This window comes from Ammospiza caudacuta, chromosome 5, assembly GCF_027887145.1.
Source record: "Ammospiza caudacuta isolate bAmmCau1 chromosome 5, bAmmCau1.pri, whole genome shotgun sequence".
Lineage (NCBI taxonomy): Eukaryota > Metazoa > Chordata > Aves > Passeriformes > Passerellidae > Ammospiza > Ammospiza caudacuta.
This window is the reverse complement of record NC_080597.1, coordinates 56,134,168-56,157,282: the sequence shown is the minus strand read 5'-3', so window position 1 is coordinate 56,157,282 and position 23,115 is coordinate 56,134,168. Positions and strand designations below refer to the sequence as shown.

At 38.9% G+C, this 23,115-nt stretch overlaps 1 protein-coding gene across 4 annotated transcripts in view; it reads left to right on the top strand.

Moving 5' to 3' along the window:
• CADPS2 (calcium dependent secretion activator 2) overlaps positions 1-23,115 on the top strand; it is a 284,442-nt gene that overhangs the window by 42,857 nt on the left and 218,470 nt on the right. For all 4 annotated transcript variants that reach the window (XM_058806125.1, XM_058806124.1, XM_058806123.1 and 1 more), the window contains exon 2: positions 13,614-13,727. In XM_058806125.1, the coding sequence (XP_058662108.1) occupies positions 13,614-13,727 (114 nt within the window). The remainder of the gene's footprint in view (positions 1-13,613; positions 13,728-23,115) is intronic.

Sequence of the window (23,115 nt, the reverse complement as noted above, 5' to 3'; positions counted from 1 at the left end):
ATAAAAAATTGATCATAGGTAAATCTTCAGATTCACATGTTCTCGTAGTGGAAGTATTTTGTTTGAAGTAACTTCTTGCATAATGTGACTATTTGGATTGATTAATTGGAGAATGTCTTGAAGCCTTTGTTCCCCATTATTTGACTTATTGAGGCTGTAAAAAAAGAAGAGAAAAATAATACATATTATTATGTATTGATAATAATTAATGTGCAGAGTAAGAGTGAAGATCTTAAAGGTAGCATTACCATTGGATTTTCTTTGTTACTTTGCAAATAAAAAAAACCCAAAACTTTCCTGTAGAATGAGTTTTAGTAACAACCTTTATTTACTATTGATTGAATATGAATGTATAGAATAAACAAATCTGTAGTATTATATTGTACAACCTCATTGTTTGTTGTGATTCATTTGGTTTATTCATTGAGGAGGGAGCAAGTTATCAATACATCAGGCATGGTCCAGAGTCACATTTCAGCTGGCAGACACTCAGCTTTTGTTTTCAATATTCTGTCCTGATTAGTATTCAGAGCATGGAGGAGAATGTGATGCAAGGGAATTGGTTTCTGTTTTACTGACTGACTCAGCCATTTAACTCTGTTCCCTCAAGGCATCAAAGACTACAATAAAAGAAATACATTTTGCCAATAACTTCCTATGGAAATAAGTGCAGCTTAATAACTTTTTTAATTAGTACTAACATTATTGCAGAGTGAAAAACTCCTTAATTAACCTTGTCTTCTTTTTTTTTTGGTTTCCTGTTAAGACTGTAGTACTGATACTGAAATCTTATGTTTATCTAACCTCTGATTTATAATTGAAGATGAGATTTTTTTTTCTTTTAATTGAAATTTCAATTCATCACAGGAAGGTGGTTTCTTCCAGTACTATTCCTTATGGGAAGCAGAATTTTCTATGATTTTATTCCTCTTTATTTTTAAGTAGGATAAGTGATAAGGATAAGGCCAGATTTCTCCAGACTTTTATGTTCTATTTTTACAGAATTAAATTTATCTCAGTGCTGTATTGTGCATTGCAATGTGTCTGATGGTTCCTGATGCTTGCATTGAAGGGCTGATGAGAAATGAGATACTGGGATACAACTCTAAAGGACATAAAGTCTTTAGTTAAACACTGTATTGAACACTTAATTTAAAAAAATCTAATATAAGTATATTAGAAACCTAAACCCCAAAATTTCTCCATTAATTGGTTTAGAAAAATGCCTCTGTGTAAAACTAGTGACATGACTGAATTATAGCCTAACTGTCTACTTTCTTTTCATGGCAAAGAAAGGAGCAGATATTTGCAGTGGTGAATAATTATGTCTTTGGAAGATAGTGATGCTAGGCTTAGGTAGAAATTGAGAAAATAGCTCAAGCATAAGCAGCTTGTGTTGAATGTAGGAAAATTTGGATCACAGACGTTATGTAGGGAGAAGCAAAAATTCTGCCTGGAAGGAGGCCTGAGCTGAAGATGATTTCCATTTCTAGTCCTGATGGAGAAATGCAGTGTCTCCATCAGCAGTGAGAGAAGGAAGGAAAGGAACTGTACATGGACACCGCTGTGAATATCTGAGGAGGGGCACTGGACCCAAGTTGACACCTGGGCACCCTGGGAGAGATACCAGAATGACACCAGTCCCTTTTTCTGAGTTTAACCTGAGATGAGGGAAGAAGCAAAGGGACCTGTGGGTGGTCTGCTTAGGTAAGCCTGTTGAATGAGATCCACTTATGCATGTGAGCTGCAGTGAATACAAAGATGAAATCTTCAGGATTCTCTCCAAAGCATCTGTGAGGAAAGAAGATACAAAAAGAGAAAATTTATGAAACCTGAAAGACTGCAAAAGTTTGAAAACGTTAGAGAAATGAGGAAGACAAAGATAAAACATGGTTTGTATCTGAAAGTAAATTATTGTAAATCTTGATGAAAGCTATTCTGATAACATCAGGGAACAGCTTATACAATTTGTGCAGTGTGGATGTGGAGATCTACATGGAGATGTCATGGATTATGTTGTTTCTGCTTCTGTTTGAGTAATCTGTGTTCAGATGTTAAAAATACGTTTTTATTCATGGGGTTGAGGGTTGGTTATTTTTAAGGGTGTTGTTCTGCCTTTCTGCTGGAGCATACCTGACAGGAGCAGGAGGAGAGGGAACGTAGGAAGCAGCATGCTAGAAGCTTTGTGATCACTGAAGGAGGTAAAAGTAAGGAAGGAGGGGAGATAAGATGTGAAGACCCAGGGCTATTGGATGGGCTATAGGAAAGGGATGATTCTGAGGGTCATAAATAGAAATGAAAGGGGCATCGGAGAGCAGTAAGGGCAGATTGACCCCTAAGGAGACCAAGCTGGGATGCTGATGGGGGCCAGAGTCATGATCATGTCTGAAGATGCTGGTCAAGGTCAGCCTCTGTGCAGTGGTCCTCTGTGAAGCCGTGGTGATGAGGCAGGTTGAAGACCAAGCAGGGCACCTGGCTTGTGGGTCAGTGTGTGATGTTGAGGCTGAGGATCAAGGAGGTGGGAGATGAGGTGCTGGTGCATGCCTGTAGCCACCACAGGGGCCAGGGAAAAGCAACTCCCACGGTAAGAGGCTCAGGGCCTGTCTGCTGCCCTTCACCACAGTTCTGCAGCGATGGGGCTGATCTCTACCTCAGCCAGCACATTATACAGCAGAGGGGATAAACACGGTTATTTTACTCAGAAATATTAAAATACTGATATTGTCCATTATTCAAGTTCTCTCTTGTGCAAGCACATCTGTGCTGCAGAACAAATTAAAGCTTATCAGTTATGAAAATTGTGGTGGACTGAATTGTGCATATCAGGTTGCAGAAAGACTTGGTGAGAACCAAGGAGCATTTTCAGAAGGAAAGACAGAAATAACACTAGGAATTAAATTTTTAGGTTATAATTAGTAGGTGGTGTGATAGCAAATACTGTGGGTTCATTTCAAATGGTTAAGAAGAGGGAACTATTTAATTAAGTAGAAAAGGAAAATGAATCCAGAATCTTGATTATGAAAGAAAAAAGGCAGGAAATGGTTTCTTTTTAAAGTATGAAACTGCCTTCTCCCTCTGAGAAAACCCCACAGGAACAAGGATGAGATAGGAAAATGTTCTGATAAACAGAAATAAATTCTAAAATGTTTGGATGATATGAATACATACCATGCAGAAGAAATCATTTATCTTAACAAAAGGCAGCACTTGAAATAGGGTTAAAAGGCATCACAAAAGGAGAAGGTTCTGAATCACTATCAGAAAAGCCTGACAGTAAAATCTGTTAGCCACTGTTATAAGTTCCTATCTAACCACTGAGGATCCCATTGCTTGAAATCTCTGAAACATAAGGTTTTTGTGATACTCAGGGTGGGAGGATGCTTGTGCATTTCTCCTTTTAGGGGAATTTTAATAAGGTGTCTTCTTGAGGCACTTAAATGCATAAAGATTGCCTGGCAAAATATAGCTTTGGATTGCATTATTGTACCAGTCTCTTGTGTGAAGTCTGACAGATTTATTTTGAATGTGAAAACTGTACATTTAGATTTATGTACTGTGTTTTCCTTCTACACTTAAATGTTATAGCATACAGTTCTGAGACGAGCTCATTTTTCCAGAGAGCTGAGTGATTTTGTAAGAATTAATGAATTCTCCACAGCAGATTTAATCATTATTAAATCTGCTGTGGAAAAATATTTATAGATGTTTGAGTGCTGCTTTAAACTTTTCATAGACTAAAATAACACTTTGATGGAAGGGGACAATGTACTCATGGATGGTATATGTACATACAACCACAATGAAATGGTCTGTGGAATGCCCCATCTTGTGTTTCAAATACATGGTTCAGTGTGACTAAATATGTATTTTGATATGGAAAGGATGTCTAGTGCGCCCAGACATCTGAGAAAACATTTGATTGTAATGCTGCATCCCTTTTGGAAAGTTCTGAGTTTTTTCAGCTTGATAATTCGAAACTAATCTTAGCTTGAGAATTCAGAATTAAGTGGAGTACTGCTTAAAGCTGCAATCAAGTCGCAAGATCTGTATTATTCTCCCCAGTAGTTTCCGCTGTCACGGACATGTTTTATGAAAAATCCTTTCCTTAGGATTTTTTCTCCTGAGAAGCTGAGAGGCCTCAGAAACAAAATGTAAACAATAATTATCTGCTGCTGTGGAATGCAACAGGTCCATCTTTGATTGGTCCGTGTTGGCTGTTTCTAATTAATGGCCAGTCACAGGCAGCTGGCTTGGACTGTCTTGGTCAGTCACAAGATTTTATCATCATTCCATTCTTCCCTTTGCTTTCAAGCCTTCTGGTGAAATCCTTTCTTCTATTCTTTTAGTATAGTTTTAATATAATATATATATCCTAAAATAACAAACCAGCCTTCTGAAACATGGAGTCAACATTGTTGTTTCTTCCCTCTTCCTGGGACCCCTGTGAACACCACCACATTCAGCCATGTAAAGTAAGCCTTGAGAACTTTCTGCAAACTGACCAGAAGGACTTTGATGATCTAGTATGGCTTCCTAATTGTGTGCATGTAAATAAATCCTTTTGTTCATTTTTTCAAATCCTTTCTCTCAGCTAGAATATTTGATTCAGGGAGATGTTCCTTTATACTTTAGTCTTCAAATGGTGGAGAATCTCCTGCATATCCTGATGAGAAAGCCTATTGGTGTATTAAGAATTTCCATTTGAGTGTATTAGATTGACTTCCAGTGTTGAATAATCGTGTAGCAATCATGGCTCTTTGATTTAAGAAGAACAAGATTTTGGGGAAAAATAAAGTCCTCCTATTAGATTGGTCTTTATGACTGGTGGAGGTGGTAAAACAAAAGGGAGTTTATGGTATGCGAGATATTAAAAATTTTTTGCCATTAAAATGGAAAAAGCAAAAAGTTTCAGAGTTACTTAGGTTAGAGAATAGGTAGTTTGTGGAAGTTGTACACAGTATTGGCAGGGGACATGATAAAACTTGTACTTATTTATTGGATGTTTCTCTGGTAGAATCTTATAATGCAAAACAAAACTAAACTTTCATGGGTTCATGAGTACTGCAATCCTCTAGGTTAATGAAAAGTAGTTTCCAGAGAGAGTTCTGGGAGATGGGGCTGACAAGTCAGAAAGGGAGGAGCATTTTCATGGTAAGTGCTCTCTTTGCATTGAAGGAGCTTTTAAGTGCAGATTGGTGGCCGTGTGCAGTTGCTTAGTTTCATCCCTGTAGTCTTCACGAGATTATCTGCTGTGCTGGTTCTAAGTCATATTGCATGCTGAGAAATAAATGTATTCAGGGACCTGGATGTGTCTCTCACGGAGAATGTTTACTGCGATGGTATGCAGATGTTTGTATTTATTGTTCACATAGTTTCTAGATTTTGTTTGTTATAAATGTATTCCTGAGGCTCCTAGAAAAAATAAGAGATGAGAATGTTTGAAGGCTCCTCTTGTGAGGCTGGGAAAGGATTTCAAAGTAGAATTTTTTCCCACTGCAGGTTTCCAAGGTAGAAGAGCATATTACAAATAGAAGTGTACAAGATGAGATGATACCTGGATAGCTCCTGCAGAGTTGCAGTCCTCCTTCAGAAGCAGGGTTGTCCTTGCCTGACAAAACTGAAGGTCACTTGGCTTAGCACAGTATTTACTTTTTTCATGTAGTCTCTAATATTAAGAGTCCTTGAGCATCCTAGTTCTACCATACCATGGTTAAATTGGGTGGTGTATTGACATGTGTAAAGTATACATGTCCATATGATGTGATTACTTTACTGTTAATGACCTTACAGGCCAGACTTTACCTCTGTTTCTGTAATTTCTTCTGGTTTTTAATCAATCAGAAAATCAGTACATCTACCCAACCAGTGGTCTGGTGGAAGGTTTGCTTCCCACAATGCAGGGGTTGGGACTGAGTGATCCTGAAGGTCTCGTCCAGGCCCGACTTCTATGAAAGGCACTGGTAGCTGAGGTTCCTGCTGTGGCCACACATCACTGTGTGCTCCTACTGGGCATGGTTTTCATGGTCGCTGCATGAGTCATCCCCAGTTTTCTTGGCTGGAAGCTTTGTTGGCATAGCTCTCAGGCATGACTGTTCTCCTTGTAACTCTGGCAGTCTCAAGGAAGTAAGGCTGCAGTGCCCCTGTGCACCCTGCATGGGACATGGCCTCAAGGAGGCTGTCACAAGGGACAGCAGAACATAGCTGCCCTAGCTGTAGAGCTCTGGCAGCCACTCCAGACTAAGAGGACATCAGTGAAGCACAGCACAGAGGAAACAAATATTATAAATTTAGCTGATGATTGTCAGCTAAATTCTACAGCAAATCTCAGGTAGTGGGAGTAGGTACAAAGAAAATGATTGCAACTGTACTGACAACCTCATCTCAGTGGAGATAGCTTTTGTTGGGGTGTGTTATTTACTGCCTTTAGGAAAAACACATAGCAGATTCTTTTCTAGCATGGCATAGTCTGTAAAAGTTTGACTTTTTTTTCAACAAGAAAGAAACCTATCATTGCTATGAATGTGTTCTAAGCAGTTAAATTATCCTGTATTTATTTATATATTTTCTCACTCTTCTGCCAAAAAATTAGGGAAGTCTGATTTTTATTTCTTCTTTTCCCCCACAAAATACTTGTTCCTCTTCATTATCAAAACACCTGTTCTTCTTTTCCTCTCAGGTGCCAATCTGACCTTGCTGGAATCTGTCTCCAGTTCTATATTTTGGTGGTCAGTGAGATACTCTTGAATGCCTTAACATAAATTAGGCTTTGCTTTGCTCACTGCCTGGGATTTTTGTGCCATCACCTCTACTCCCTGAAGAAAACTAACCCCCAAACCCTCAGGTCCTTGTGAGATATTTTACAATTCTGCCAAGAATCTTGAATATGCTCCTCTGGACAATGAAATTATTTAAAATTTCAGACCTAATGATGCATAAAATATTTATAGCTAAAACACCCTGTAAGTGGAATTGACTGACCATTATAGTAATGGTAATGTTCTGGTTTGTAAACAAGGCAGTGAAAGGTAAATGCAATGTTGTGCTTGTTAGATTATAAAGAATGATAAATGTGTTTGGTAAATGAATTGGCTGGTTTTGGTAACCTAATATTTGATGCTACAAGGCACTGAATTGTTACACTAGGATTATGTACTCAGTGTAGTGTGCATGGAGTGACAGCAAACAGAATCCTTACAGACACTGTTTTACTTGGAATAGCTTCAACTTCAAGAAAATCAAAGAACAGCCGAGGTTGCTAAGTGACAGCAAAATATTTATCCTTTTTTTAGAAAATCAAACCGGTTTATGCAATGAGGAGTAGGGGACAGCGTATATTGTGTGCCACCCACATGCTATATAGGACCATTATTGCACATAATTAGGACCTGCATAATTCAGCACAGTAACCGCGAAGCTATCACCTCTGCCTTAGTACTGATATTTTCTAATACTGTTTATTTAGTCTTCTTCCTCAGAAGAAAATATTCCATTAAAAATGAATACTCTCTGTCTCTGCTGTGAAATACAAGTATTATCCTTTTGTAGACAGATACTAGAAGGGGAGGCAAGATGGGAGAGAGAGAGAGAAAACAGAGCAAGAGTCACTGTTTATAACAGGCCATTTGCTTTGCAGGCTTATTCTCATCACCAGTGTGAGATGAAGCTCACTAAGAGGCAATGATGTGGCACAAGTGTTGTGTTTTTCTGGAAAGAGAGGATAATGATGGGTTCAGCCTAAGGTTCCAAGCCTTGTTCTTGGCTCTCACAGAGGAGCTGTGTGTGGCTTTCCAGTCTGGCCCTGTGGATAAAGCCCTCCCCACCACCACGGAGGGTGATGGGAAGCTCTGATTACAGCAGGGTGGTGAAGCCTGGCATGGCTCTTGAGTCTCACTCAGCAGCAGAGTGAGAGTTTTTTCAGGTGTCCTTAGATCCACTCCTACCATTCAAATGCTAAGGCTGATCTGGGGGGAGGAGAGCTGCTGTGATGGGCTGAGCATCAGTATTGCCTCCCAGCTGCACTGGGAGACCCTGCAGAGGAGACGCAGGGAGGGAGTCACTGAGCTCAACATCCTTGAGCGTGCTACTGTGGCAGTGGGATGAGCTAGTCCTTGACAGAAATTCATCTTATTTTTTGGGTTTTTTTGATTTTCCCCTTGACAAAGAGGTTGTCAGGACAAGAAACAAAATTATGTTCAAAGATATGTGTGAGAAGTTGACTGGAAAAATATTTATTTGTACCTTAAGATTTCTTAAATCGCCAGACGAAAATTTATCTCCTGACTGAATTGGAAGAGGGACAGCTGTTTGAGGGAACCCTCATCCGGTTATTTTTCTGCTCTGCTCTCAAAAATTACAGCTTTGACTAAAGTTTTTCAAAAACAACTGCTGCAATCAAAGACCTTATACAAAATAGCATCATTTTGAAATAAAAATGCTTCTTATTTCATGGAAGCGTTGGGGGACTTGGGTTTGGTGCTGCAGACGATACACATCGCAGCACTGAGGGTTCAGCAGGTGGCTCTGTGGCTGGCTCCTCCCTACCCCTGTGTTTTTGCAGTCTGTGTAAGAAATATTTCCCCTTGCTCTGTCTGTAGTTGCAGCCATCACCTCCAGCTATTTCCCTAAAATTCCCATATGGTCTGAAGAGGGGAGTTGCACTCTGCGCTGTGGGAGGGAGCAGGGAACAGGCAGTGCTGTTGCTGGTGTTGTGGTCAGGACTGGGGATGCTCCGGAAATGCAATCCTGGAGTGGGCGGAGCCGCAGCCCTGCAGTGTCCCGCACCCACTGCAAGGTGGCGATGGCTCCGAGTGTCCCCGTGATGGCTCCGAGTTGTCACCGCCATGGCTCCGAGTGTCCCCGCCATGGCTCTGAGTGTCCCCGCCATGGCTCTGAGTGTCCCCGCCATGGCTCCGAGTGTCCCCGCCATGGCTCTGAGTGTCCCAGTGATGGCTCCCAGTGTCACCGCCATGGCTCCGAGTGTCCCAGTGATGGCTCCGAGTGTCACTGCCATGGCTCCGAGTGTCCCAGTGATGGCTCCGAGTGTCCCCGCCATGGCTCCGAGTGTCCCCGCCATGGCTCCGAGTGTCTCTGCCATGGCTCCGAGTGTCACCGCCATGGCTCCCAGTGTCACCACCATGGCTCCCGAGGATCATCGCCACGGGTCCCAAGTGTCACCGCCATGGCTCTGAGTGTCCCCACGATGGCTCCGAGTGTCACTGCCATGGCTCCCGAGTGTCCCCCACCATGGCTCCTGAGAGTCACCACCGTGGCTCCCGAGTGTCACCGCCATGGCTCCCCATGTCCTTGCAGTGGCTCTGAGTGTCACGGCCCAGCACTGCACTCGGCCAGTTGCTCTCTGGGGACAGTACCAGCCTGGCTGGGGCCCATGCACTGCTAGCCACCTGTTAAACCTGTTCATTTCTAAAGTTTTCTCAGGGCAGTGGTCCCGTGAGTTACATCTCTGCCAGCTGCTGTTGGCTGCATGTGATCAGGGCAGTAGTGAGTGCTCTGTGTACTTAGGCAGCGAGAAGCAGATGAAGATGCTCTTAGTGAAGCATCAAGCACAGTGAAGCTGCAGTTTTTTTTTTGTTCTGTCTTTCAGAGAGAAATAAGCAGTATTACTCTTAAAATTTTTTTTTTACGATTATCGTATGTATACGGTACAAAATATCGAAAAGAGTATACGAAAATCGTATTACTCTTAAAAATGTTTTGTTTTTCCTTCGTTGGAGTTTATTATTTAAGGAAGCAAAATTTGTGACATTGGAATAACTCCCTGAACTTCGACATCTATTTGAAATGTGACTTCTTATAAAAATAGGATTTTAAATTCTGTCTAAAAGCCATTTATTGAAATTGTTTAAAGGTATAAGTGGAGCTAAACCAGAAGTGCCCCTAGGTTTTCATACCCAGCTTTCACTTTAGAAGGGAAGAAGCAAATCTTTAAATTAATGCTCAAAGATGAATATATCTGGATATATGACTTCTTTGAAATGTTAAATGCAAGGTGAGAAAGTTTTTTTAGTGGTTAAATGCTTGAGGCTCTTTCATGCTTTTATATGGCTGTGGTTAAATTGCTACTGCAACTTGAAAAAGTTATTCTTACTTTAATTAAATAGCTCTTTGAGAAGTTTACTCTTAAAAATTTTCATTGTTTGATAGCTTATTAAGGCTAGCAAATGTAAAGCGAAAAAAAAGTTACCTTTTTTGAAAGACACAGGTATGAAAGGGAAGAAAACTTTTTATCTGTTGTGTGACTGCAATAAAGAAAAACAAATCTGAGGGCAGTTAATCTTGTTTTCCCTTAAATTTGTCTTTACTTATCTTCAGTCATTTTGCAGAATGCACTCAGATCTGATATTCTGAGTCACTGGAATTTAGTTACAGTATACATTCTCCCATGAAGCAGCAGTAGTTGCTCATGAAGCATCACACAGAGTTATGACAACAGATTCTATGCCACTGAGACTGCAAAATCCAAAGAAGCAATAGAAAGCTGAAGCAGGTTAATGGAAAGCAGCAGAATCAGTGAGGCTTTGCTGTGAACTTTTGGTAGTATTCCCAGTTTAGTTTACATTTGGAGGTACATATAGTAATGTATTTCTTTAATTTTAAATGTCCTGTTTGTAGTTATTCCTACTAAAATGAAAATGTGGAAGCAGAGGCACTGGCAGTGAAGATGAGAGCTGACTGAAAGCCAAGGTCTGATGAGCATGGATCTTGCACAGAGCAAAGGCTTGTGCCATTGAAAGGAAGTGCTGCTGTGAAGGATTTGAGCTCCATTATGGGAGCTCACTCCATGTTGACCAACTTCAAAAGTGGCTCAGGCTTTGACAGGTCGAGCTGCTTGGCAGTATCCAAGAGCTAATGTCCTGTACAAGCACCTGTTTTTCTCTGCTTTTGCTGCTACAGCATTCCAAGGCAATTAGTCTTTCTTTTTCTCTCCACATTTCCAAGCTATTACTTTTACTGTTGGCTTTGTTTCATTTTTAAGTGCTTCAAATTGAAGAGTGTTAATGAATTCATTAAAAATTACCAACATAACAAAAGAGGTGAGAGAGAATTCACTGTACACTCAATATTCTGACAAGTAAAAAAACCCAGAGGAGCTGTATGCTGCAGTAGACTACTATAAATTATTCTGTATCTTGACAGTTAACTGCATTTCTATATATGGCAGTATTTGGGACATGTTAAATAGACTGCAGATCATCCTTAGGACAAGTTGTAGCCTTTCATCTTTTCCATTGGAAATTCTATTATTTTTTAGCTTTGCAGGAGAACTGTATTCTGTACATCCAGATTTGCATGAAAATAAAAGTAATTTAAGAAATATACAGTAATCCTAAAATGCCACTCAAACCTTAGAAATTCTTACTACCTAAAGTAGTGAATGTGGAAGCCATATATTACATATTTTAAAGGCATTTCAGTTTACTGAACTATGATGGTTAGAAATGAGAAAGAATTAAATTTATATTTCATTGCCTTATTCATAAGGTTTTGTTTGGTGTGGGGGTAATAGAGAAGCAAATCACCTAAAGAATGAAGTCTGCAAGCATGAAAACACATTTTCATAATTGCCTTGGCAGGAAGCCTGCATGCTCTCGTGGCAGAGCTGTGAATATTCCAGGGGATGAAGGAGCCGCTCGCTCTGCAGAGGGGCACTGTCTGTGAGAATGCTCATCTCTTTTCTAACTCCCCCAAAAGAACGTGTGTATGCTGGAAAGAAACCCCTCAAAACATCATAAATATTTGCAATTCTGGTCTCTCAGCTTGTCCAAAGTATTTAGAAAATGAGAGAAGAATAAGAGGAATCAAATCAGTGCAATGAAGTTTGATTTCTGTTAGAAATAGCTATCAAGTCTTTGCAAGGAGTGGATTTTTGGCAGGCAGGTGAATAGGTGTCATTTTGGGTGGATGTGCAGACACAGTATGAATAATTCTCCCATTGATTTTTAATTAGCAGTGGTACAGGATGGGGTGTCAGTGTCAGGCTGCTGCTCTCAGGAGTTCGTCCAGGAAATTTGTCCAACCAACAGCAACTTCTGTTGAAGTTTGCTTGCCTCTACAGGAAGCCTTTTTTCCATGGGGGTCTCCTGGGGCTTGTTCTGTGTCGTTAATTGTTCTGTTAAATGAGGAACAGAAGTAAAATGTATTTATAACTAGCTTGAATTTTTTTTCAGAGGCATAGTTTTTTGGCTTTGCATCACTACTGCCTACATTGCATTTTTTTTAGAGGATTTCTGGTACCCAGTATATAGATGGCATGCATGCTGTTGTTTCCTGTCAAAATAAAACAGCTTTCAGGTTTGTAATCAATTTGGAGAGTTTTGCAGAAAATTGTTATATTTTTCAAACAACCACATCAGTTTGCAGACTTAGCAAACTTCGTGTAGAATGAAAATCTTCCTGTGATAATTAAGAAAATAGAAGTTGTCCACAGTAGGCCCATTATCAGGATAGCAGAGATTTTGCTAATTTGATAACAGTGTTGTAGCTTAATTGACTTAAAAGTGTTGGCATAAGAGACCTGAAAGCCTAAGGCCACCATATTTACTGAGATGCCAAAAAACTCTTCAATAAGAAATTATTATGCCATTGGGGGCAGTCTTATTTGCTCCAGGTTAGCCATTACCTTTCTTCCCTCTGGAAAAATATTTACATTTTCTGGCTATGTGTTTATTTGTTTGTTTGTTTTACTTAAGCAAAATACAGGAGGGATGAAAAACCTTTCTGTCAGTTGTGGTTGAATTTTTTTTTGTGTTAAAGTTCAAGAACATGATGTGATATTCAAGCTTCTCACAGACTTGATAAGGAGAAATATCCTATTAAATAATTCAAGAGTGGATAGAAACCTTGGCAAAAGACCTGGATCTCAGATCCCTGGAGAGCTTCTGAACTTTGCTTTTTCCCTTAAAATTAAACTTTGATGAAAATGGGTTGATTGCAAGGTTTAATTGTGTAATGTGCTCTTCTAGGAGTTTGTTTTCAAAATGTACTCAGCTTTGGTATGACGTCCACCAAGTGTTATTGGGTGTCAGTCTTGGAGCCATTGTCTGCTCTTCCCGAAGATCCAGTTGTCTCATGTGATTCGTAATGTTGTAGCATCAGTGGCTGGAACTCCATTTTCTTCACAGTGCACGTGCTTGTTGAAGCACTCCAATGGTAGTGCTTAGTTTACTCCAAGAAATGGAGGCATTTCATTTGTTTTTGTTCAGTTGCTGGAAGGCTGAAAAGAAAATTACGTATTTGAAGACAAGAGCTATTTTAGCTGCTGCTGCTACCATGGAGAAGATCAACCATTATATTCAGCATGTGCATATGAAATACTGCACTGAAGTATCCGTGCAGACCTACCTCTGGCATCCCAGGGACGCCAGGGGAAGAGCAGAAGTTTCCTTGCATGCTGCCTGTGTGCATGCCTGTCTGCCACAGTGTGGCTTGTCCAGCTGGGACTCCAGAGCTCCACGCTCCAGGGAGCCAGGTGGCCAGGGAGCCCCTGTCATCTTTTCCTGTTCACAGGTTCCAGGTGTGTGCAGTGCTGTGTATTTTTACATGGAGACTAACTGAATTTATTTTGTTCTCTCCCCTCTCTTGTTTTTCTTGCACAGCTCAACAAGCAGCAGCTGCAGGTACTGAAGGAGCGTTTCCAGGCCTTTTTGAACGGGGAGACACAAATCGTAGCAGATGAAGCATTTTGCAATGCTGTGAGGAGTTACTACGAGGTGAGCTGTGTGCTTTGTGCTCTCTGTTATGTTCATAGTATGCCTTTTAATGGAGGTATGAGGAAAGTAATTTTAAGTTTCAAAGGCTGTGAACTTCCAAACCTTCTAGAAACTATTTCCTCCTAAACCAGCTTTGCTATTTTAAAAGTTAAAATCTACTGCCTGAGCACAGGAGAGAAACTGAACTGGAAAATATCCACCCTTTTTTAAGAAGGGGAAAAAAATTTATAAGAGAAGATAAAATGAAAAACCCCTGGTGCTAAAAATCTTCCTGGCAGCACTTGATACAGCTAGGCACTGCTATCTTTATCTCCATATGTCCAAGGTAGCTCTTTTAATCAGCACTTGGTAAGTTACCATCCTGAGAAATATGTCTTCAGATTTTTAGTTGCCGTGCAGAAGGTTTTGGTGAAGACCTGCCTGTTGCCTTCCAAAAGAACAGAAGGTTTCCATGCAGACAGGGCAGCTCTCACAATCTGCTGTGACCTCCCAGGCATGCTCAGTGCCTGCAGCCCCAGTGCAGTTCTGTAGGTGAAGCTTTAATTACCTAAGGGACAGGTCCAGTTCCAAACTAGAGGACAGTTCCCTGTCCATCAGCAGCATAGAGCCAGTGAATTTACTTGTTACTCTTAGTAAATGTTGCTGTGTTTTCATTTTGCTTCGTCTAACTTCTCTTCTTTTTTGATTCATTGACCTGCTCAATGAATCAAAAAGGCTGGATGTTAAACTTCTATGCCTTTTGAGAGATCTTCCCTCATATTTCAGCCCACCACTTTTTTTTTTTTTTTCAAAATTTAGCTTTATTTTTGGTATATTATTTGTTCATTTTTCCTGTCAGCTATTCTTTGCTGGTGAATAACTTTTTCCTCAAGCAGAAAAAGATGTGATTTATGTCCTGGATTGATTTTATCTACAATAAATTATATTGCACAAGAAAAAAGAGAAGGAAGGCAAATGGTTTTCCTTTTGTGCTGACATCATGGACTTGGTGTGTAGAAATAGAAATTTGTATAGAAACCATAAAACTTAGTGTGCCTTCTCCCATATTATGGCCAGATCGGTGCTGTGGCATTTGAAATTAAGGAATTCTCACAAAAAGACTTGTGAAAAGATGAGGATATGTCTGCATGTGAAACTAGAATTTTTAGGTACTATTTTAGGTGTGTAATAACATGACAGAAGTGGTTAGAAAGTAATCCATTTTTCTGTATAGCCAGTGAAGGATTTAAGGCTGGGAGGAAGGACAGTTTGGAAGATGGTGCAGGGCAAGGCTGAGCTAGACAGTGGCCCAGCAATAGGTTTCAGAGTAGGGGGATGTCTCAAGACACTGAACAGAGGTTAGAAGTGAAAAGGACTTAAAGGTTCATTCTTTAGCACATTGTGTAAAACCTTGATGTGTTAGAGAAAGCAGTTTGCTCTTAGGAAAGGGTGTGATAGTGAATAAAAACTATTTGAAAATAAATGTCTAAACAGTAAATGTTCTCTTAAGATTTACTTCATGCCTTTTTTAATGAAATTTTTTAAACATGTTGAGAACTGTTATTTAGCATATCTGCTCTTGCAGTGAAAGGCTGTGCATAATAATCTAAGATAGCCTTGTAAAATGAACGGCTCAGATTTTCCAGCTATTTTCAGATATTCACCATTTTGAATTAAGTGTTTTGAGTGTCCAGTTTCAAACAGAGAATTCCAAAGCATTACTGTCAAGGATGTAATGACACCAAAGGCTTCAACTATGTTAGTATACCATCATCTGATATACCAGCTGTAATTTCAGTCTTTTTTTTTTTGTTTATCCCAGCCTCCCAATTCCATTTTGCATTCTTTCCACAGACTTCCTTTCAGACTTGCACAACCCTTTCCAGTTGTGCAATTGGAGTCAGCATTTGCTAGTGATTTTTAATTTCTTTTCAGGGTTGTAGTAGATAGTTGCCAGTAGATTTTATGACCAGTGCAGTGGTGGAATTCAGCTGGAGACTTAGTTCAAGTTACTGCTTCTCTTTAATGCATTTTAATCAAATTTTATGGATCTGATCACATAATTTCATATTTACTTGTATGTATCTCTTGCACCTTTGTCCTTATCATTGCTACCCATTGGTTGAAAATATTAGTCTCTATTACTTCTTTGTGTGCTCTGTTGATGCTGGGCTTTGGTGCTTTCTCCTCTCCATGTCTATCACATATGGTCCATCACATCTTCCATGTGGTGTTTGCTAGTACTGTGAATTATGGGCATCTTCCTTGTTTCTGGCATATGGCATCTTACAAACTTCTGTGTTAATTTCCTTATACTTCAGTTGCTCACCTACAGTTTAATTTTACCTGATAAGGCAGGAAAGAAATATGTGGTCTGCCCAGTAATTATTTTATTCTGAAAATTATTAACTTGCCTTTAATCCTATGCAGTAGGCATGGTTTGAGTGTTATTGTAATATTGTTTGCAAATCCAGAGTATATTCATTACTGTAGTTGATTTTCTGCTTTAAGTTTGAATGTGAAAGAGAAGGTCTGCTTTGGGGATGTGACATAAATTCTGTATCAGTAGTTGCAGGTGTTTTCACTCTAATCTGTCATTAATGAGTTTGTTCAGACTGTGTCCTGTTAAGAATCTTAAGAAAAAGCTCCAAGGATTTAGGAACTTATTATTGCTAAGTCTTTGATTTACTTTTTTATAAATATTTGCAGAAAGAGCAATTTTTTTGCTAAATAAAGAAATATGAATTTCAGCATTAATTTCACTGGCTCTAAGTCCTGCTCCTGTGTTAGAACACTTGGGAAGTTTACACCAGTCAAGTTTTTTGCCTTATTTCCTCCACTATGTCTTTTCCAATGCTGCTGTTGTTTTTAGGATTATGTATGAATAATCTGGCATCAGTTTTCATTTATCATAAAAAATTAGTAGAAAAAAAATTCATATTCATAGGAAAAGTTTCATAAATTCTTCTTTAACTCTCCTGAAAAGGTGATTTTCATATTCTGTGTAATCTCCCTCTAGAATCCCCCCATATTTTCTGAGAGTCTCACTGAAATTTAGCATGTTTCTTTTTTGTATACATTAAAGTATGATTATGTTGTTTTTCTCTTCAGTCTCACTTTAGAGAAGGTATGGAAATGTTTACTCTTTCTGAAATCCTTCTCTCAGAATTAACATAGGATTTTATTTTTCTGTGTGTGGAAAATTCCATTACAGAAAGACATTGAGCCAGATTCTAATCAGTAGAACATCAGATGCTAGTGCTGCTTTTCAGATAAAGAGAAAAATTCAATCATATGGCAATTTTTTATGAGTAATTATATTGGACACACTGCTAAGTATAAAATTAAGTGAGAAAGTGACTTATGAAATGAAATCCTTTTTTTGCTTAATTCAACCCTGTATTTTAAAAACTTGTTTGTGAAATAGTAGATAACCTTCCATTCATCAATTCTGCGTGCTCTTGTACTGAGGTTGGAAAATGCTGCTGGGCAGAGCCTTGGGAGGTTTATTCACCACCTGTAATATACTTACCTCTAATAGGGATGCATATACCTTGGGCTACACTCACAGTGCTAATCCTTTATTCTTGAATGTATGCAGTCTTAGATATCAGTAAAATGGGTGCAAAGAACTGTAATGAATATTTGAAATACTGTGAAAACGTTTTCAATATTGTAATGATTGCAAGTTCTCAGGTTTCCAACACTGCCTAAAGAAGTACTCCATACTGGTGTTTTTCCTGTTTTTCTTGCTGTTCCATTTTAAATATGTGGTTCTAAGCCATGATTACTTCATGCTGCTTAAATCTGAATGTTAAATGCAGGATCTGTAACGCTTAGTACTGTGGGGTGTTTGAGAATTTAAAATCAGAGTTTGTTTGACTGTACCAATTTGCCTGTGATACAAAGATCATATTTAACATACTTTCTGCTGAAATTGAGGGGATTTGTGTACAGAAACCTAGGTGTTAGTTTGGCATTACCAGGCTGCCAAAAATGAACTCAAAGTAGAAAACAAATTAAATAAAAAATAAGAAAAATAAGAGGACCCATATCATAGAATCATAGAATGATTTGAGTGGGAAGGAGCTCTAGAGATCACCTATACCAATATGCCTGCCACAGGCAGGGACATTTTTCAGTAGATCAGTTGCTCAAAGTCCCATCTGACTGACTTTGAGGGCTTCCAGCAATGGGGCATCTAAAAATTCTCTGGACAATATGTCCTTGTATTTAACCACCCTTATTATAAAAATTTCTTCCTTACATCCAACCCAAATCTACCCTTAACAGCTTTCTAAGTGGTAAAAGAAAGCCTTTTCCTTCCTGCATACCAGTGTGCATAGGTGGCACCTTTCATTGTCTGCAGGAAGTGAGCCAAGTGTCCTGCAATTACCAAGCTCCTTTGGTACCAAATCCTGAACTGCTAATGCAAGTCCTTGCACTTATCCTTAGAAAAGGTTGAATTGTGTTCATGAGAGCTTTTTTATATGGAGACCTTAAATGATTTGTTACTCTGTAGAAAAAGTTGAGGCATTTCTGTAGAGAAAGGAGTGACACGATGCTATTTCTACCTGTGATTATGGAAAACTTGATCTGAAAATTTTTTGCATGGATGTGAGGGCAGAAGGATCTCACTGATGAAATGACAAAAAGGAACTAGCTTTCTGGACTAAGTGGTGCTTTGGATGCTTTTACAATTTTATTTTTATTGTCAACTATTTTAGGCACACCATTTTTATTCATAGAAACAAAAGGCATAGTTGATCGTGATGAATGTTTCAGAGATGAAGATGACACCTAAAGGAAACAGAAAGCATTCATTAGAATCAAAACATAGTACACACAAAATAAATAGTAATTAAATGTTGGAACATTCAGTTTTTATATTATTGAGATAAAAGAATGGAATCAGTAGATTAACCATTTATTTAAATACATTAAGCTAATAAGTGTAGAAGATAAAAGGTTCAGAGTGAAAATTCACTGGTGTCTGCTTTCATGTTTTTAAAAAGTCATAATTGGCATGCACATGTATTTAAGGATATGGGCTTTTTGCTCTGTTCAGGTTCTCTTCAAAAATCTGAGTACTACACCAGCATGGGATTTATGGTTTGTACAGTCTCATTTGGAAAAGCTGTTTCAAAAGAATATTTTTTTATATTAACTTTAGGATAATCTTGTAGTTTGCCTTGTGAGGATGCCTTTCAACACATTTGTAGTTGCAGCCTATTAGCACTTCCACAATTTCATTCCAGTTGCTTGAAAACATGGTCAGACTTGAGGTCAGTGTAGTAGTCTGTGGGTTCTGTTATTTTTGCTGTTAGAACTGGTGTAGGCCAGTTCTTTGAAAAGCTTCTTAGAAATTTTAGGGCATCCCCAGGAAAGATGCATAACACAGGTTTATGTAGGTCATCCTCTTTGCTAAAGAAGCTCTAATGCCTTCAGTGTTTTGGATCACCAACCACAATTTGGCATGTAATGGAGATTGTCTCACTGTTAGCAGTCTAATTATTTTCCTTAAAGAAGTGAGGGGGAGATAAGATACAACAAATTAAAACGTGCTTTGCATGATCTGGACCGCTTGACACTAAGGAGAGACCTGACAGAGTGGAACTGCAGGGTTTGTGATGTGCAGCTTTCTCTTGAGAGTGCTGTTGTGTTGCTGCTGCATGGGAAGTAAATCAGTGCTGAAATCCACAAAGTCCCTTGCTTCACGCATAGCTAAGTGTAACTATTCTTTGTGTTTCCAGACTGGAACTCCCCTTTTCACTCTCACCTGTGTGGTGTCAGAGAGGCTGTACACCTGCACAGAAACACACAGCTACCATCGACACTGTGCTTGTCCAGTCTCTCTGCACACTGATATCATTGTGGATGATCACTGTTCCTTTGAGGATGCCGTAAGGTTTCCATATTAGCATGGTTGTAAAAGACCTGTATTTCAAACTTTTATATTAGGTAGGTGGTTGATGGATAGAGTTTAGTGCATTACTTATACCAGTCCTTTGATTTGGATGTGCTGATAGGAAGACAGAAAGGAATGGATGTAGATTAAAAATTTTTCCAGTAATGGTATCAGTTTTTGTTGGTTTGGTGACTGTTGTTGTCCCAGGCAAAGAAGGATGCCTTGTAGGTCTGACACTAAACTGCAGAGGCAATTAGTGTTTGGTAGTGAGGTATGTCTACTGTAGTAAGCATTATATGATGTTAGCTACTTGTTTATTAGATAAATTCTGAATGTTTATTAATCTGAACAAACCAATTAGAAAACCAGCAATGGCCCACACTGTTACACAACAGTGAATTTGGTCTGCTTTGCTTAATTGTTTTTTTCCCTAATCTCAGTTCTGTTTTACTCAGTCTCAGAGGAAAATAAAACTTATCTGAACCTTGGTTTTGCAATTAACAGCATGTTGCACTGAGACATACACTATACATGTTTTTGTTGATGCTGTCTTCTGGGCAACTAAAAGCAGTGGGGATTTTTTCAGCTAGCCTGATACTGGCAAAAAATGTGACAGTTTCACATCCCATCTGCCAAAATCTTGCAGGAGATACTAACATTTTATTCTGTGGGTTTTTTTTAAATTTGAAAATTATTATGTGGAAGAATTTTTCTTTCATTTCATCATAAAAGGGTGATAACTCTTGATATTTTTAAGTTATCCTTCCTACTACCTTTTCCAGGTCTCAGCACAGAGCCCTTAAAGCCCTCTGGATGTGGAAATAATATCACAAAATATTTCATTGGAGTTATGTTAATGCCATTGAATTTTCTTTTGTGTCTTTTTATCGTGATATCTGTGTGTCATGATTCCATTCAACAGTATCTCAGGGAATCTCCAAGTCACTGTGGAACAACAGGAAACTTTTTTTCTCCATTTAGCAGTTAAACAGAAATTCAGCCATGACTGAATTTCTATCTCTCTCTGTGACCAGAGAGAGGTGTGTAGTTTCACCTTTATAGTACACTTGAAGTATCTCAATACAATTGAAAATTCTTATAAGATGCTTATGTAAGCCAAAGTTAGTCCAAGCAGGGTCTCTCTGTGTCATGACTCTTTAGGTTCTAGAATTTTCTCGTGTAATTTCTTTAGGCTTCAAGTTTTGATTAGCAATCCACTGCACAAAATTGCTATATTCATCTAATCAATCATTTCACTGAATTGCAAAAAACTACTGTCTGATTGATTTCTCAAGCTTAAACACACACAAAAAATACCCCCAAAAAACAAAAAAACAAAACCCCCACAAAAAACCCCCAATCCAAACCAAACCAAACCAATCAACCAAACACCCAAAACAACCCATTCAACAAACAAACAGTAAAGAAGAAAACCTCTTGTTTTCCTGCACCATCAGACTGAATTTTTAGGACTGGTATTTACTCTGTATATTGTTTTTTGCTTGCTCTTAGATTTCTAGATGGTGGGATAAATGGGTTTTTTGCATGTTTTAATTGAACCTCTCTGTCACTATTTTACTTTGTGTTAGAAAGCTTTTCCCATCCAATCCTTAGAGCTGTGTGACTTCGCAAAATCTTTTAAACATAAAAGTAATATCTTGCAAAAGTGCTGTTAATGGTGAATTCTTAATCTCTATGTAAACCAAGCTAGAGAAGGCATGGAAGTAAGGGATAAAAAAAGTCAGCAAATGTATGGCTGAAATCCAGAAATCAGTACATGAGAAGTGAGGCTTTAAATTCTCACTGATCACTCTCAACTCCATTTCAGATCTGTTCTGATACTAATTTCAAAAGCCAAAAACAAATTCTTATATCCTGAGAAATGTAAAGGCAGAACACAGACAGTGATGATCTAAATATTTTCTGAATTTTTTTTTCAAGTATTGCTTGATTTACATTTCCCACAATGGGGTATTCCTGTAAAGCTACATTGAAAAACAAGATTCTTCTCAAGCTTTTATTTCCTTAAGTTTTAGAGATGCTTTTTCTATTTCATGTTACCTTAAAAAAGCTGTCCTCATTGAGCAAGCAAGAGGTTTCTTCAAAGTTAAATGCAGGCATAAAGTTTCTATCCACCCAAGATTCTCAACAAGAAACAACATTATCTTAAACAGAGCATGCTAGGAGAAACAGATTACTGAGTCTGTTCCAGTTACTGAATGCCTTCTTCAGGCATTGCTAGTGAACAGTAACTACCTCATTAAGGAAACTTTCTTTCCACTCGGCCTTGCCATTAAACCATTTCTCCTAATTTCCTCATTCAGATTTTCCTATTAACTTAAAGCCATTGCATTAATTTAAGGTCATTGCTTAGCTTGCTTTGTTTTTAATGTGAAGTGTACAATCCCTTCTTTTACTGAATTATCATTTTATATAAATGTGTCTGTCTTATGCCTCCTTAAGCAAAACAAAAATACTGAGCAAATTACATATTCTTAATCTGTGGTATATCATTTTATATCAGGCATTTATTATGGTCCCTCTTTGGACCTTTCTTATTTCTCTGGCTTGTAAACACAGCCCCAAATCCTGGTGTGGTTCTGATACTTTGTACTGCTTTATATTTTACTCTGCAATTCCTCTCACCCAGGTAGTGATGGTCCTTACAGAAGTGGGTGATCAGAAGGGATTCAAATTTTAAGAATAATGTAAAGGAAGAAGAATATGTCTGCAGGTGAGCACGTGTTTAGGGCAGCTGGTCCCTGAGCTACCCTGTCTGTACCTCAGCTTGTCAGAGCTGGCTGCTGTCTGTGTGCTTGCCAGCATGTGGTCACAGAGATGTGCTCCAGCATCCAGAGCGGAGTCCCACACAGCCTGCCTGCTTGCACAATTGCAGTGATTGGCAAGATTATTAAAGACCATGCTGCTGGTTGTTTGGTTGGGTTTTTTTTCCCCTTTTGAAATAGTCAAAAGATGCAGTTCTGCATCTGTACTTAGATCCATATGGTCCTAGATGTGCACATGACTTGATTTCTCTGGACATCTCTGTGCTTCCTGATACCTGAAGAACTGATGCCAGGGTAACTGTGAAGATGCTCACTGTGCTACTGGCGCAGCACTGTCCAACCAGAAAGCTGCAACTGGGTGCTTGGAACTTAGGAGCATCATTTTACTTTCAGCCTTTCCCCTCAGCTTGAATGCCAGCATGCTGGTTGGCAACCAGAATGAGAAAATGAATAATCTCCTGGGGATGAGACCTTGATATTTTTGTTTTATTTAAGTTTTCTGTTCTTGGTGTACTTTTCGTTAACTAGGAAGGTTTTCCTTTGAGAGCAGCAGGCATCCTTTGTTTCCATGTGTTTGTTTCTCTGTAATTTTCTGTGAAAAAATATGCTTCATGAATAATATGTTGTTCTGCTCCTTGGATGTGGGTACTCCTGCAGCAGAGCCTTCCAAGTCTAAGTATGTTAATCAGAGATGAATTTTCAATTTCAAGGAAAT